At 37.6% G+C, this 17,357-nt stretch overlaps 1 protein-coding gene across 1 annotated transcript in view; it reads left to right on the top strand.

The window, feature by feature from the left end:
- The window catches only part of itga11a (integrin, alpha 11a), a 166,976-nt gene extending 155,534 nt beyond the window's left edge, over positions 1-11,442 (top strand). The window contains exons 26-30 of the mRNA XM_030128769.1: positions 1,727-1,810; positions 1,913-2,023; positions 2,175-2,270; positions 4,353-4,466; positions 10,241-11,442. Coding sequence (XP_029984629.1) covers positions 1,727-1,810; positions 1,913-2,023; positions 2,175-2,270; positions 4,353-4,466; positions 10,241-10,318 — 483 coding nt within the window. The 3' untranslated portion in view covers positions 10,319-11,442. The remainder of the gene's footprint in view (positions 1-1,726; positions 1,811-1,912; positions 2,024-2,174; positions 2,271-4,352; positions 4,467-10,240) is intronic.
- Positions 11,443-17,357: the final 5,915 nt, after the last annotated feature.

The following is a 17,357-nucleotide window of genomic DNA, read 5'->3' as shown; positions in this document are numbered from 1 at the left end:
CAACAATTCCTTAACTGACTGTCACTGTCAAGCTGTTGTTCATGTCGTTTCAATGAAATCTTTGCTCTTTCAAAGTAAAAGCCCTTCCTACACATCTTGAAACACATCATATCAATGTCCATCCCTCAAAGTACAGGTGCAACAACACTGCCCTTAAACAGTCTTAACCACCTCAGGGATCCCATCAAGAGGTTTTGGAAAATCATCTTGCAACCCCCCGCTGGCGTCCTGCGACCCCTGCTCTAGATAATGTGACTGCAGATTTTATATTTCAAACACATTTTATAAGAATACGTGTATTAGACTTGTATAACATACTGTTGGCGGTAGAATATCTGAAAAGAAAGGTTTTAATAGCTGCATCTGTAATAATGCCATTTTAATTTATTTCCATTTCTCTTTCACTTATCCAAAAATAACTCAACTCTTTTTCTGAAGTGATAAAAGTACTGTGTGACAATTGTTACCCCCCCAATGCAAGAGGGAGTGATACCGCTGGTCATTCCTTCGCACAGCCATCAGAATATGGAACAGTTCACAGTAAATCCCCTCATATCACATCAATACCAACATCAAGTACAACTATATTGTAAATATGTAAATAATATGTATGTATGTACAGAACAAGTAATAGAAGTAGCAGATTGTCTTTATATTTCCTGTTTCACTTTGAATGTTCCTGCCCGTCTTTCTACACTTTTTGGTATGTTGCTGCTGTAAACACTGTAATTTCCCTACAGTGGGATCAGTAAAGTCATATGTTATGTTACTGATCACAAATTAACATGGAAACCACATATTAGATATAAAAAAGGAAAGATTGCAAAGTCAATGGCAATCTTTTCTAAGTCCAGAAATATACTCAACCACAAGGCACTTCATATAATTTACTGTTCACTTCTACTTCCTTCTATGTTATATTGTGTGGGAGTGTGGGGCTGGACAGATAAAATAACTGTAAATACTATAGTCCTCCTACAAAAACCAGCCATACGTATTATTAATAAGGCCGGTTACTATGAACATACTAATGAATTGTTTATGAAATCCCATATTATGAAATTTAATGATTTGGTTTACTATAAAATAATGCAAATAATGTATAAAACCAAATTAAAGTGACTCCCTGTGTGTGTACAAAGGTTCTTCTCAACACATGAGTCTAAATACGATTTGCAAGATGTTTGTAAATTTGTTGAACAAAAAGCTAAAAAAGAGACTAAAAGAAGATGTATATATATCTGTTGTTGGAGTTATACTATGGAATGAGGCCAGCATGGTTTTAAGAATGTGTAGTCCATTTTTGATTTTTAAAAAAATGGTATGTAGGCAATTTTTGAAGGATACAATTGTTAAGATCTAATAAGTAATAGGTAAATAATTTATTTTTGATTCTACATTAAATTACCATTGATTTGGTTGGTTAAGTTTTCTATTTTTCTGGTTTAGTTTCACTTTTTTATGTTTTTGCTTGTTTGTTTGGTTGTATGCATTGTTGTTTTTTTCTTTTTCTTATATTGAATGCTGGGTAACTGAATGTGTTCTGTAGGACAGGCATTAATAGAAGCATTCTGCTTCTGCCTGGGCCTGTTCAGTCATTAACCTGTTGGTAATGTTTGGAGTGTGGACACTGGTTGGATTATTATGTGATGACTGAATAAAGAATTTCATCATCATCATTTCATCATATTTTATCGTATCTCTTAATCATAATCTCTACCCTCAGAGAGACGGTACACACTGTTTACCACCTCAGCACGTGGCCCAGAGCAGGGCATCCCCTGAAGACCTGTCCCGCTTTTCCCGATTGGTAAAGTTCAAACCAAATAAACGCTTTTCTACAGTAGAGTTGTTTAACTTTTAACCATTTTTTTGTTTTGTTTTTTTGCTGACATGTGGTGTCATCTTCCAGAACCGTTCCAACACCCTAACTCTACCCATTCAGTGCACAGTCAATGTGGCGTCCTACAGAGACATTGCCGTCAGACTCACAGGAGCTCTTCGAATAGATTCCCTCCATGCAGTGAGTATAGAGTTCAGTAAATCCAGACAGGCATACACACACATGCAGCCAGTTGGTCTCCTTAGATGCTGTAGTGCTGACAGATTTGTAGTCTTTAGACTTTGTGATGTGTTTGTGAGAAACAGCAGCATGTTTTTGATTTCTCATCCAGCTGAAGTTTAAAATCCTGGAGCTGGTGAGCAGTGCGTCAGTGGAGCTCCCCTCCTCCAGCCCCATGTTTCTACATGAAGAAAGGCCTGTCAGACATGTGAGTCAATAACAACTGAAGCTGTAAACTGCCTCTGACCCAGGCTTTCGTTATTACGTTCAGAAAACAGTCATGGTTTGTTCGGATTTTGCCTCTGGTGTCTGACCTTTTGCATGTGTGGAGAGTCACTTTTGTAGATCTGCATATGTTTTAAAGGACTTACAGAGTTAAATCCACTGTTGGCTAAATTATATTTAGTAGAGAACTTCATAAAGAACATGCTTACCACCTACTTGACTGTAAAACAGTAGTATGAGTCAGGGTGAGTGCAGAGTTACGTAGATCAGTGCAGAATCAAACGCTATAGGTTGGTATTGGAGAACATGTGCTGCGTGGTGCTCAGGGACCGAAAGGACCAGTGGCACTACATGCACAACTGTGGTTTCAGAGGATAAACTCTGCTGCCATCTACTGGACCATATGAGCAGCCACGCAGTGTCTTTTCATTTGAGCTTCAGTGCATTGAAATGGATGGATGGATGGATGGATGGATGGATGGATGGATGGATGGATGGATAGATAGATAGATAGATAGATAGATAGATAGATAGATAGATAGATAGATAGATAGATAGATAGATAGATAGATAGATAGATAGATAGATAGATAGATAGATAGATAGATAGATAGATAGATAGATAGATAGATTAAAACAAATCCCTGCACTGAATATAAATCACTCCCACTGACATTAACAGTTTTCCCTACTGTCTCTTTTTGGTCCATTGAGGTTATTAATATAGACTGAAGTTTAAAAATGTTATGGTTAAAACATTTACAATTTTGTAAATTAGGTGATGACCTCATTTAACAACTTCTTGTGACTTTTAGGACAAACAGTCGATACGGATGATCCCCCAGTGGTATTTACAGGAAGAGTCACAAGTTGTGAAATATGTCTGTAGCCCACAGGTGTCAAACATGTGGCCCGGGGGCCAAATCCGGCTTGTCAAAGGGTTCAATCCGGCCCCTGGGATGAATTTGTGAAATGTAAAAATTACACTGAAGATATTAACAGTCACAGATGTTCAAATCCTTTTAGGTCATTTCAGTCTAAAGTGGATCAGACCAGTAAAATACTGTCATAATAAACTATAAATAATGAAAACTGTAAATTTATCTCTTTGGTTTAGTGTAAAAAAAGTAAAATTACACTAAAATGTTTACATTTACAGACTAGCCTTTTACAAAAATGTGAATTTCTGAAGTGTCTTAAGAGAAGTATGTGGAATTTTAATAATATTCTGCCTGTTGTTTAATGTTTTGTGTATTTGTAGATCCACTGTGATCTGTAAGTTGTGATTCACATGTATAAATGATAAACTAAGGCCTAATATTGTTAACATTGCACTTATTTTACTAAAGAATTTTCAGGTTGTTCATATTTGTTCATGTTATCTTCAAGTACAATTCGTAGATGTAAACACTTTCATTACGGAATTTACTTTTTTCACTCAAACGTTCTTATCCTATTATTTATATTATTTTACTGGTCCGGCCCACTTTAGATCATATTAGGCTGAATGTGGAACTGAACTAACATGAGTTTGACACCCCTGCTGTAGCCATTTTCCCATCATTAGATGTTTCTTGTGTGGCACCTTGGTAACAAAAAACCTTTTACAGCCCATCAGTGTATTTTAACCCAACTGACATTAATTAGCACAGATTAGAGGTAGAGTTGCCTCCTTATTAGTTATGGTTTTCATCTGGTTCCTTGCCTTTTTTAGTGAAAATTTTACTTGAATAGGCTCATTGGAAATATATTTACTGGACAAAATGTTGATGTGTTCAATCCTTTTTCCCCCATTGTATTTACCATAATTTCCATTTACGACATCTAACATAGCTGTAAATGTGCTGTATTCTATTGTCAGTACAGCTTTGTCCTCTTGTGTTTCACTCCACTGTCATACAGATACACTAAACTAGTAGTGGCATGCACATGTTTACTTATTATACTGTATTTTGTACTTGAATGAATTGAAGAAATAACCTCAACATTATCCTACTGAGTACCTGCCTGTGTTCAATACAGGAGTATAACAAATTCAAATGTCATCTTGTTTTTTTCCCCACAGATAATAGTGGAGATCAGAAAGGAGGGAGATTACCGAATCCCTACTTGGATTATTGTGGGGAGTACGCTGGGGGGGCTCCTGTTGTTAGCGCTACTCAGCCTTGCTCTTTGGAAGGTAAGTTGTTGAGATGTGAATAGGAAAACAGATATTGAATTACTAGCATTAAGTGCACATCTGGGAATTATTATCTAGACTTAAGGTTTTGTGCAGCATTTCAACACGATTGAACTTTGTTGAGTTGATGCCCTGTTTCAAGACTGCTTTTCACCATCAAATTAATGTTTTTATTGAGAGTATTGACATCATTAATCTAAATCAGGGGTGTCAAACTCATTTTCTTCCGGGGGGCCACATTCAGCCCAATTTAATCTGAAGTGGGCCGGACCAGTAAAATAATAGCGTGATAACCAATAAATAATGACAACTCCAAATTGTTTTAGTGCAAAAAATAATGTTCAATTACACCAATATTTACATTTACAAACTATCCAAACAAAAAGGATGTGAATGACCTGGGAAAAAAATGAAATTTGTTGAGAAATATAAGTACAATTTTATCAATATTATGCCTCGACTTATCATTTAAACATATGCACAAAACATTTAGTAACAGGCAGAAAATTGTTAAAATTGCACTTAATTTTGTTCATTTTGTTCAGGTTATTCATATTTTATTGTTAAAGGATAGTTTCTTAATGTAAACATTTTCATAATTGAATGTTTTTTTGCACTAAATCAAAGAGAAAAAATTGGTGTAGTCATTATTTATAGGTTATTATGATATTATTTTTGAGTTTGATGCCCTAACTTGCACTTTGCAAATTCATCCCTCGGGCCAGATTGGTACCTTTGGTGGGCCAGTTTTGGCCCCCAGGATGCATGTTTGTCACCTGTGATCTAAATACTAAATATAATTCAGACATGTCTTATGTGCAAATATGAGTAAAAAATCTGTCAAAAACACATGAAATATTGGCTTCAGAAATAAGCAATTTCTGAAGCCAACATTTCATGCATTTGTGACAATTTTTTTACTCACATTTGCACATAAGACATGTCTGATAATTTTACATGTCACATTTATGGCATATTTATTCACTTTTAACTCCTGTCACAGTGGAACAGTGTTTATTTTCGAAGCTGACGATGGATGATGAGATTGCCTTAAAGAAAAGAAATCAGTCAATCAATCAAATTTTATTTTTATAGTGCCAAATCATAACAAAAGTTATCTCGTGACACTTTTCATCTAGGGCTAGTCGAAACTACTACTGCAAGTAGTCGTGGCATTATGGACAAATGTGTTTTTGCTCCATTTTGGTGTCTTTTTATAGGGAATGGTTGTGCACAATTGAGGAGAGGTCCAATTCATCTCTGAGTTTCACTCATGAGCAGACATGGTTGAGGAATACAAAACTACAGTTCTTATTGCTAATCAAAATCAATCAACCAGAACCAGGAAAACAATCATTTAATTTTGACTCAGAATAGTACTGAACTCATTGTAGTTTGCAATTTTGCAATAACTGTCATATTTCTGAAAAAATCGAGAAATGAAAATGATGCGTTTCTTTTTTCCTTGAGTGTATTTGTGCCCTATATCGCAGAAAGAATTACACATTGTCCGGTGTTTACTTGTAGTAAAGACACAAAGTAAGAAATCATTTGGAACATGTGACTCTAGCTGCAGAGATAACTGTCCATCTATACTGTATGAGTGTTAATAAATGCAGCTTCACATTCCCAGTCCACCTGGAGGTCATTTCCAGATAAACCCAGTCTGACTCCAGGCAGAACAAATGTATGGGTAGTCATGCTTTTCTCTAGGGTCATGCTTTGAGGAGGGACTGTTTGTGTTTACATGAAGATTTAGGGTTCCCATCATACAAAGAACATGCACCCGAAGCAAAGTTATGTGTTTTGCAACTTTTAAAGGAAATGAAAGGGGATAAGAAATGAAATATTGAGTATTTTATTGAACTGACTCTGTGTGATTTTTTTTTTTTCTCTTATGTACATAGATGTATATTTCTCTGCAACCTTCTTTCAGTCATTTCATTTTAATTTTATTATAACTAACCAAAAAGGAAGAAAAGTGTTTTATACAAAACAATAAGATCAAGAGATGGGACAAAATATAAACCAAAAAATGCAAACAAAAATTAGTTCAGATGGATCAAAATAAAGAAAGAACAGCCTCTTCAAAATTCTATGATTCTAATCATGAAATGTTAGCGTAGTCTGAAAACATTATTAAGATAACTTGAAATAGATGATTGGACCTTATCTGATCAATAATTTAAATTTGATAATCATACCCAGTATCACAGAAAATCAAAGATTTTCTCATTTGTGTTTATTTCAGTTGAGGCAGTATCCAAGGTTAAAATACACTGACAAGGACTGAGCTCAATAGAAGGACGTGGAATAAATGAGGGACTTTTTGAGTTACCTTTACAGGGTAACATAGTTGAACGGTATAGTTGACATTGTGCTGCTTTCAGGTGGGAAATCAACATAACCATAACACCACATGGCATTTTTACAGAAAGATTCTTCTAAATATCATATGTACATTTGAGTAAAATTGAAATTGAAAGTTTTTTATAAAGATATTGTAGTACTACTGTTGACATAAGAGTGTGATAAATACACACTTGACTCACACACTACTTTATATTAAATAACTGAGAACTAGGAGAAAGAGCATATCTTAGAGTCTTTCCAGTGTTCTGGAGGAAATGACATCATGTGGAGCAGGTCATGTGATTTGGAATGAACACACTTCCTTCAGAGGTGTTTTTGTAATGGGGAACTTAGTTGAAAGTGATTTCTCGGACACAGATACAATTTGTTATTTTCCATATAAAATTTGATATATTGCCAAAAAAGAAATATCTGTCATGATTATCTGAACTTAATAAAAAGAACACAATCTAAACAATTGTTGAATAAGCTCATTTTATTATTGTTTAGCTAATTAGAAGGTAGTTGTTATTTAATTCAGATGGATATTTAGTTGACATTTTAGTATATCTAGTCATTACCTCCACCAAGGAGGTTATGTTTTTGCCAGGGTTTGTTTATCTGTTTGTTTGTTTGTTTGTTTGTTTGTTTGTTTGTCTGTCCGTTAGTGTGCAACATAACTCAAAAAGTTATGGACAGATTTTGATGAAATTTTCAGGGTTTGTTGGAAATGGGATAAGGAAGAAATGATTAAATTTTGGTGGTGATCGGGGGTGGGGGGGCCCACGGGGGGGGCGCAGACCAGAAAATTTCATCAAAATCTGCCCATAACTTTTTGAGTTATGTTGCACACTAACGGACAGACAAACAAACAAACAGACAGACAGACAGACAAACAAACCCTGGCAAAAACATAACCTCCTTGGCGTAGGGGGGCCCACGGGGGGGGCCACTGATCAGCCTTGGCAGAGGTCTGCGCTCTCCGAGTGCTTCTAGTTTATTAATTAGTAATTATTTCTGCACCCAGTCCCAGACTGGCGGTCCCTGCACCCGGTCCCAGACCGGAGGTGTCTTCTACCGGGGCTGGGCTGCAGTCTCTTCTCCTGGCCCAGGTGAAGAGACTGCCGGTCCGGGACTGGTGAAGAGACCGGGTACCACTGTAGGACTGGTGAACAGACCAGGTACCGCTGAACAGACCGGATACCGCTGTAGGACTTGTCTCTGTCCATGGCAGCTCCTTGTAGTTCAGTGTTTTCTGTGGAAGTGACCTCTTCATGTAGCAGTGTGTAATCCGAAGGGGTGGGGGGGGTGAGCCAGTTTCTTATAATACCATGGGGGGGGGGGGGGGTGTACAATAGCGATCTGTGCTGCTTGTACTTGGCAGAAGTAAAAGGTAAACTTAAGGCTCATTTCCTTTTCTCTATCTCCTGAATCTGTGTAAACTTTCATTGGAGTGGGCAGGACATTTGTCCTGTTCTATTATATATTAGACTCATGTAGAATAAGTCTGGTGATGATTTTTTTGTATGAAATTTATGGTGTGGTGGCAAGGATTAGTGGAAACACTAGTAGTAGACGCTCATACTGGATCTGTCAACCCCTAGTCTGGGGGAGGGCAGAGGATACCACACTCTACAGTATTTGAATGTGATTGCAGTACCAGTTTGGGCCACAATCCTACAGACAGCACCTTTAAAGATCAATGTTCAACTGTTTGACGTGTAATAAGGCCTGCTGTCAACCTAAAAAAGAATTAGGCCTGTTGATTGTTTTATATATATATATATATATATATATATATATATATATATATATATATATATACATATATATAGATATAGATATATAGATATATAGATAGATAGATAGATAGATAGATAGATAGATAGATAGATAGATAGATAGATAGATATATACAGGGTGGGGAAGCAAAAATCAAAGAGTGTGTGATTTGCTGAATGCACTCGTCACACCAAAGGAGATTTCAAAAATAGTTGGAGTGTCCATAAAGACTGTTTATAATGGAAAGAAGAGAATGACTATGAGCAAAACTATTACGAGAAAGTCTGGAAGATACTATTAAAGAAGAATGGGAGAAGTTGTCACCCGAATATTTGAGAAACACTTGCACAAGTTTCAGGAAGCGTGTGAAGGCAGTTATTGAGAAAGAAGGAGGACACATAGAATAAAAACATTTTCTATTATGTCAATTTTCTTGTGGCAAATAAATTCTCATGACTCTCAATAAACTAACTGGTCATACACTGTCTTTCAATCCCTGCCTCAAAATATTGTAAATTTTGCTTCCCCACCCTGTGTGTGTGTGTGTGTGTGTGTGTGTATATATATATATATATATATATATATATATATATATATATATATATATATATATATGTATATGTATATAGATATAGATATATATATACACACACACACACACACACACACATAGACACACAAAAAAACCATTGGGAACTACTACCTTAGATCAGTGGTCCCTAACCTTTTTTGTACTACGGACCGGTTTCATGCATGAAAATTTTCTGCGGTGTGGGGGTTCCAATAACAAAACCCTTTGTCAGTTCAGAGCATGTGATCTGAAACACTTACACTGTATATCAGGCAATTCCACTGATTCTACAGTAGAATATCAACTCACCCTAATGCAGAACCAGTGGAACCCTGGACTGGTTTCACTGGAACTAGATGGTCCCATCTGGGGCTGATGGGAGACACAGTCCAGGTGTGTTCTGTAGATCCAGTCTACTACTGTGTAACTGTCATCCAGAAAACCAAGACACACAAAGATATGAGGTTGGAAATGGAAAAAGGACTTTCAGGGCTTTTGTGGTGATATCCGCATATTCTGCTTTGACTTGAATCCAGAATGCACAGAGGTTTGAAGTTGTCGCAAATATGGATTGATGTGTCGCAGCAGGTTTGAGGCGCTTGTGTGTCACCTGTTGGATGAACCTGGAACTGAGGCAGGAATTTATATATATTTCCTTCTAAATGCATCTTTCTGTTTGCAGGCGGTCTGTGACCCTTCTGCAGCCTCATCATTTCCTTGTTTCTTCCCAAAAAAGTTCTTCACTGAATTTTGTTTTTGGCTCATTTCTTTAGCTTGTGTTTCTACTGATTCATGAAATGGTACCTGAGTCTAGCGGTCATGAGGCGAGGGTGGAAACAGTCACTTTTCAAAATAAAATCTCCGTGAGACTAATGGAAAAAAATTGCTTTAATATAAACCACATTTGTTTTTTTTTTTCTTTACGGCCCAGTACCAAATGATCCACGGACCAGGGACCAGGGGTTGGGGACCACTGCCTTAGATCATGAAATGACAACAGAATCCTTCTATTTTCGATCTTTTTTCAGTGAGTATCAAAAATAATAATGTCTGTTTCTTCTCTGCTCAGCTCGGCTTCTTCCGGAGGCAGAAGAGGAGAGATGAAGACGAGCACGAGGCCAACGGTAAAGTGGCCGAAGAACGGTAACGTAGGCTGAGGGCCCCCATCAGACACCTTTTCCACAGGGGACCCGACACTCAGGGACCAACTCACCCATCTGTCTGCCCGACACCCCCCGCCCCCCACCCATGTCCCCATCCATCCCAGCAGCACAGTGGCACAGCATAGGCCGCTCCGCATGACCGCTGAGGCAAAGCTTTTTCACTGGATCCGTCCCACACCACGACCCCTGACCCCCCCAAGACTCAGCACTGTCACATTCACTTCGCATTCCTGCACTGTTACGACATTAGGGCCTTCTTTGTCCATGTATTCCACTGCCCTTCATGTCGTCCTTACATCACCACGCTCTCAGCGTCTTTGCTTCAGGCTGGAGCTCCGGTGCTTATTCTGGTGGTCCAGATTTGTTTCCAGTTGATCTGCTCCAAGAGTTTCAGCCATTAGCCGTTCTCTCTTTTGTCTCTTCGTATTTATTTAAGTCTTATCGTACATTTTGAAATACATGAAAAACCTCAAGGGTGACTCGCCACCCACGTGCAAAGTTATTTTACTGTATATTAAATTCAATTCATATTAATTTATAAAGAAACAAAACTGAACAAAAATCACCAGAGTATTACGGACATTCATGATGTTTTCGACCTGCAGAGACTTATCTTGATCTTCTAAACATGCATCCTCTCTTCGGTGTTCACATCTTGACTTTCCTGAAAAACAAGCAGGATGATCTTTAGACATTTGATGCACTTTTATTTTGTACAAAATTAACTTGAATTTTGTAAATAGACAAGTAACTTTTTATACCCTTTCAAATAATAGAATGTTTTTTAGCATTTCCACATGGCTTATGATGTTAAGGCAAATGAGACCAAGTCAGCTTTGGGTTAAGTGAACACATTACCAGACACTTTCACACCTTTCATAATATGCACTCTATCAAAATGAAATGGTTTGCATACAAAACTGCAGAATTTTAGCAAAGTAATTCTTACAAACTGCAATTAAATGACAATCAAATGCTGTTAAGATGAGTCCAGTGAATGCACATTGCTTACTTTACATCAGCACAGTTCTGGTGTTACCATTGAATGTCAGTTTTGTCCTGGTTATGAGGTGTGAAGAGCTGTAACATGCCTATAAATAAAATTTTGTATATGTCTACAAGTGTCATCCTCTTTACAAAATAGAAGGAGGGTCTAAGGACGGGGGATGCCCGGGACATTAATCCATTCCCTTCTTCTACTGTTTATTTGACTGTTGTTTGTTTTCATCTCCATATTTTATGTTATATACCTGTTGTGAAGCACACTGAGTCTGCCTTGCACATGAAATGTGCCGTATAAATAAAGTTGAATTGAATTGAAGTGAGTTAAATAAAATCAAATACGGGCAGGTAGCAAAGATCTTTACACAAGAAGATTAGATTATATTTCACTTTTACTTGACTTCAGTTTGCCAAAATGCAGCACACAGAACAAGATTAAGAAGACTTACAAGAGTTCAAAATAAAAACAACCTCTATGAAATGTCTCTACACCGTGTTCCAAATTATTATGCAAATTAAATTTTTGTCAGATTTTCTTAAATACTCTATGCAAATGACAGTCAGTATAATTTCAAGTAATTCAGCATTTGAGTATAATTCAAGTTCTTACTAAACAATCCTTCCAATAATAACAGTATTTTTTTTTATTTAAGATACTCTAAATGTACTCTTCCAAAATATTATGTAAAACAGAGTTTCAATGCATTTTTGGGCTGTAAGTAACTGAAAATTATCAATTGTTAAATTTGCTGTATTAGGAGGTCACATTTACAGAAATTAAAAGCTATTTCAAATAAAAATATCTTAACAGGCCAAGTTAGATGTTAACATAGGACCCCTTCTTTGATATCACCTTCACAATTCTTGCATCCATTGATCCTGTGAGTCTTGATAGAATTTCTGCCTGAATTTCTTGTTAGACTAGTCTCCCAGAGCTGCTGTTTTGATGTGAACTGCCTCCCACCTTTGTAGATTCCTTTCATAGAGGATGCTCCAAAGGTTCTGAATAAGGTTGAGGTCAGGAGAAGATGGGGGTCACACCATGAGAGTCTCTCCTTTTATGCCCATAGGAGCCAATGATGCAAAGGTGGTCTTTGCCGCATGAGATGGTACAGAAGACAATGTTTGTACCAAGGAAGAAAGTGTTCAGGCAGAAATTCTATATGCTTATAGACTATAGGTATAATATAAGTACCAGTGGCGATTTCTCACAGACTGCAAGGGAAGCCTGGCTTCCCCTAAAATTACGAAAATTAAATGGTTAAATATGTTCGGTTGTGTTGGCATTTCATTGACTACAAATGTGTTAGAACACATTCATCTCAAAGATGAGTTCGTTCAGAATCAGCTTTATCACAAATCAATGGATTCGATGTTGTTCACTTCTCATATATTCCTGTTGCGCTGTTTTCTCATTCGATCTCTGCTCAGTGCATTTGTCTGTAGACACCGGGCGTCTCTGGGCTTCAATGGGACTGAGTGGAACAGTTTTTTTCATTGCCTCAAAACTGGACGGTAATTGGATAAATACCACGATGTTGTCCCGCCCGCGGACACCGGGCGTCTCTGGGGGTGAACGGAGCTTTGGGCGGAGCTCGGCTGGATGCCAGAATCCCACGTGCTGATTGGAGGATCAGTCGAAAGGCTGAATCCCATTTGACTGACAGCTAGTTTGAGATCTACTCCTTCACTGACACAGTTCAGTTTAATACCGCCTCACATTCTGCTGTGAAATCAGAGAGAAACCACTACGAAATTACTCGTTCATTTCTTGCACTGTAAATAAAACACACTCATTGTACTTGTTTCAATTTAACATAATTTCAGCGTTTTCTTATTTCAGTTACATAATTTAATCATTTCTTGTTCGAGTTTAATATCGTTTTGTAGATAGTTAAATCAATCAAACTGTCGGCTAGGTCGGAGTGAAAGGAGCATCTCTTGTTTAAAAAGGCTGAAGTCTTACACCCACAACACAATGGGCCAAGGCAATCTAGGCAGCCCAGCTCTGCTGGACATTGAGAGGACACTGGTCCAGTCCCTGGAAAAGACGCCTACTTGGTACGATAAGGTCACTGGCCATTTTCTTAAAAAGGAACGGAGGGCCAAATGTATGTTTAAATAACTTGACAATTTTTTTTTTTTTTTGATGTAAGCCAACAATGAGCTTCCCCTGTCTGAAAGACGAGCAGCCGCCACTGATAAGTACTTATATTGTACTTATAGACTAATGATAATGAAAACACATGCAACAAGTTGTATACACCTCGGAGGCCACAGACACTTTAAGCACTGAGCCAACTAAAAGCAGCCACTGCAGGTGACAGTGCGCTACGAGCTGTGTACAACAGACACATGAATGGTTGGCCTGCAAAAAAGAAAGGCTTGAACAGAGCACTCTACAGCTACTGGTCAATGCGACACAACATCAGAATCCACAGAGACATTGTTATTAGGCCTGTAACGGTACACAAAATTTTCGTTTCGGTATGTTTTCGGTTGTGAAAGCCGCAGTTCGTTTTTTTTCTGGTTCGGTATGGGGAGAAAGTCAAAATGTCTTTAATGCATTTATGAATTTTTGAACATTTTTCCCCCAATTTTTGGAGACAACAGAATATAGGAAAACAGGAGAAATATAATTCTGCTGCTATAAATCAAATAGAAAATAAAATAAATTATTAATATTACTAAATGTATTTTAAACATTAGTATTGCACTTTTCCCTGAAAGGTAGTTTTGAACAAACAACAAAAATCTAATCACAGTTCTGTCAGTTCACATTCTGCAGAAAAATAACTACAAAAAAATTCCACATGAAGTGCAACATTAACAAGAGGGTAAACTGGTATTCTGTTTAAACAAACTGCTCACATGCAATTGTGGCGTGGTTGGATGCCTGCTGTTATCGTCCATTGGAGAGAAGAACCACGCTCCTATACCCTGCAAACACCAGCAGGAAACATATTCAGGAGGAACAGGCGTCATCGAAGGAAAATCCACCCAAGTTTGTTCAAAGACTTTTCCCTGGATGAGCAGCCAGACTCAGGGGAAAGACCTCCTCTGATCCCTGAGCCAGCTGTCCCACCATCACATGGCTCACCACCACAGAAGTCTCCTGCAGGACAGGTATGGATATTACACCTTCATACTACACCAGAAGTGGCAGAGCAGTGAGACGCCCTGTCAGATACAATGACTGAGCATATGGACTTATGTTGGTGGTCGATGATGTCATTGCACTATTTCATTTCATTTATTAAGATCCCCATTAGCAACTGATGATTCAGCTGCTATTCTTCCTGGGGTCTCCTCTACATTACATTGCAATTTTAATTATTTTACATTAATCTCACACCATTCACACACACACACACACACACACACACAGGACATATACAACAGCCCAATGCAATTAAAATAAATAAACAAAATAAGTACTATACATTCGCACTCCTTCACCAACCAGCTGTCTGATACAAATCATAAGACATCTTTCGATATTAGCAATACTCATTCCATTTCATGCCTGATGTGTAAACAAAAAAGTTTTAATTTCTTTTGAAAACATTTTCTATTATTTTCCAACAACAAAAACCCTGGCGTCCATTCCATGCAACCATGGCCTGATAAACAGTCCAGTGTAACTGATTTGTTCTGCTTAAAGGCAGAGCACACCGTGTTTCTCTGGTTTGTCTTGTACAATGATTATGTTAATCCACAAAAAATGACAGTTTTCTGTGAATAATTTCTGGAGTTTGTGTTGCTATAAAGTTAAAAATAGATGATAATAAAAAATATTTCAATCTAGATTCAAGATTCTGTTGTTATATGGTTAAAACTGGTGGAAAGAAGAGAATATGGAAAGTGGAAATGTTTGCAGAAATGTCTAAATGTTTTGAACAATAATATTAACAACAGGCTTAGATGTAATTTTGAGCTATTACATTTGAATGCTTTTAGTTGGATGTTCAGACACTACAGTTGTTTACTAAAACTGATGTTATCCAGTCATGAGGTATAACTCATCTTGGAAAAGAGGGATGTGGTGTATTGCAATGAGTGATAACTGTGTGTCATTGGTGTTGGCACTCCCACCACAAGGTGGAGCCATGGTATAAGGTTAGTTGTATAGTGTTGTAATGAGTGTGAGCCAAAGTTAAGACTTGACCCGAATTACAGCCTTGTCTCAGCGTTTGATTATTCCTAATAAGAGCATATGAAGAGCCCACAGTTATATTACAGTAGTACAGGTCTGTCAAACTCATTTTAGTTCAGTTCCACATTCAGCTAAATTTGATCTGCAGTGGGCCGAACCAGTGAAATAATAACAGAATAATATAGAAATAATGTCAACTCCAAAATTTCCTCTGTTTTAGAGCGATAAAAAGTAAGTTTACATTATGAAAAGGTTTACATCTACAAACTATCCTTTCAAACAAAGTGAATAACATGAACAAACTGATTTTTTTTTTTAATTTTAACAATATTATGCTTTAGTTTATCATTTCCACATGTACATTATAACTTACAGATCTCTGTGGATTTACAAATACACCAAAAAAAATGGTAAAATTACACTTACTTCTTTTAAGACATTTCAGATTGTTCACAGTTATTCAGATTATTCACTTTTTTTTTTTGCTAAAATATAGTTTGCAAATGTAAATGTTTTCATGTAAATTTGCTTTTATTACACTAAAACAAACAGAAAAATTCTGATATTCTGATACTATTATAATGATAGTATTTTACTGGTCTGACCCACTTTAGATTGAATTGGTCTGCATGTGGAACCTGTGTTAAAACTATTTAAATTCCATTGATTTTCAGTATCTTCAGTGGAACATTAACATTATTACGCTTTAGTTTATCATTTCCACATGTACATTACATCTTCCAGATCACAGTGGATTTACAGATACACAAAATATTTAGTTAAAGGTGGAATATTATTAAAATTGCACTTCTCTTAAGACATTTCAGGTTGTATTTACATTTACAAAGAGAAAAATTTGGGTTGTGAGTATTTATGGGTTATTATGAGATTGAATTGGTCTGAATGTGGAACCTGAACTAAATGATTGTTAATTTCTTAGTGTAATTTTTCCATTTCACAAATTCATCCCAGGGGCTGGACTGGACCCTTTGGCCGGCTGCATTTGGCCCCCAGGCTGCATGTTTGACACTCCTGCAGTAGTATAAGACATAAAGTCATAACATGCCTAGCTCCACATGGAAGCTCCTATCAGGCATCATAGCAGCTAAGATGAGTAGGCACGTGGATCATACATGAGCAGAGCACAGAAGGGAACTGGCAGCAACACCAGCGGAGCCAAACACCGACCACTGGTTGACAGGCCAATCAGCCGAGACTGTACAACCAGGAACACCAAACCTGAGTTTTCCCACAAGGGGAAATGACACTCTTGACCAGGTCTACTCCAACTCCAACAGGTCTACTCCAACTCCAACAAGTCTACTCCAACTCCAACAGGTCTACTCCAACTCCAACAGGTCTACTCTAACTCCAACAGGTCTACTCTAACTCCAACAGGTCTACTCTAACTCCAACAGGCCTACTCTAACTCCAACAGGTCTACTCTAACTCCAACAGGTCTACTCTAACTCCAACAGGTCTACTCTAATTCCAACAGGTCTACTCCAACTCCAACAAGTCTACTCCAACTCCAACAGGTCTACTCTAACTCCAACAAGTCTACTCTAACTCCAACAGGTCTACTCTAACTCCAACAGGTCTACTCCAACAGGTCCATTCCAACTCCAACAGGTCTACTCTAACTCCAACAGGTCTACTCTAACTCCAACAGGTCTACTCTAACTCCAACAGGCCTACTCTAACTCCAACAGGTCTACTCTAACTCCAACAGGTCTACTCTAACTCCAACAGGTCTACTCTAATTCCAACAGGTCTACTCCAACTCCAACAAGTCTACTCCAACTCCAACAGGTCTACTCTAACTCCAACAAGTCTACTCTAACTCCAACAGGTCTACTCTAACT

The sequence above is a fragment of the Sphaeramia orbicularis genome, chromosome 3, assembly GCF_902148855.1.
Source record: "Sphaeramia orbicularis chromosome 3, fSphaOr1.1, whole genome shotgun sequence".
Classification (NCBI taxonomy): domain Eukaryota; kingdom Metazoa; phylum Chordata; class Actinopteri; order Kurtiformes; family Apogonidae; genus Sphaeramia; species Sphaeramia orbicularis.
The sequence above is the reverse complement of the archived record's forward strand: the minus strand, read 5'-3'. Positions and strand labels throughout refer to the sequence as shown.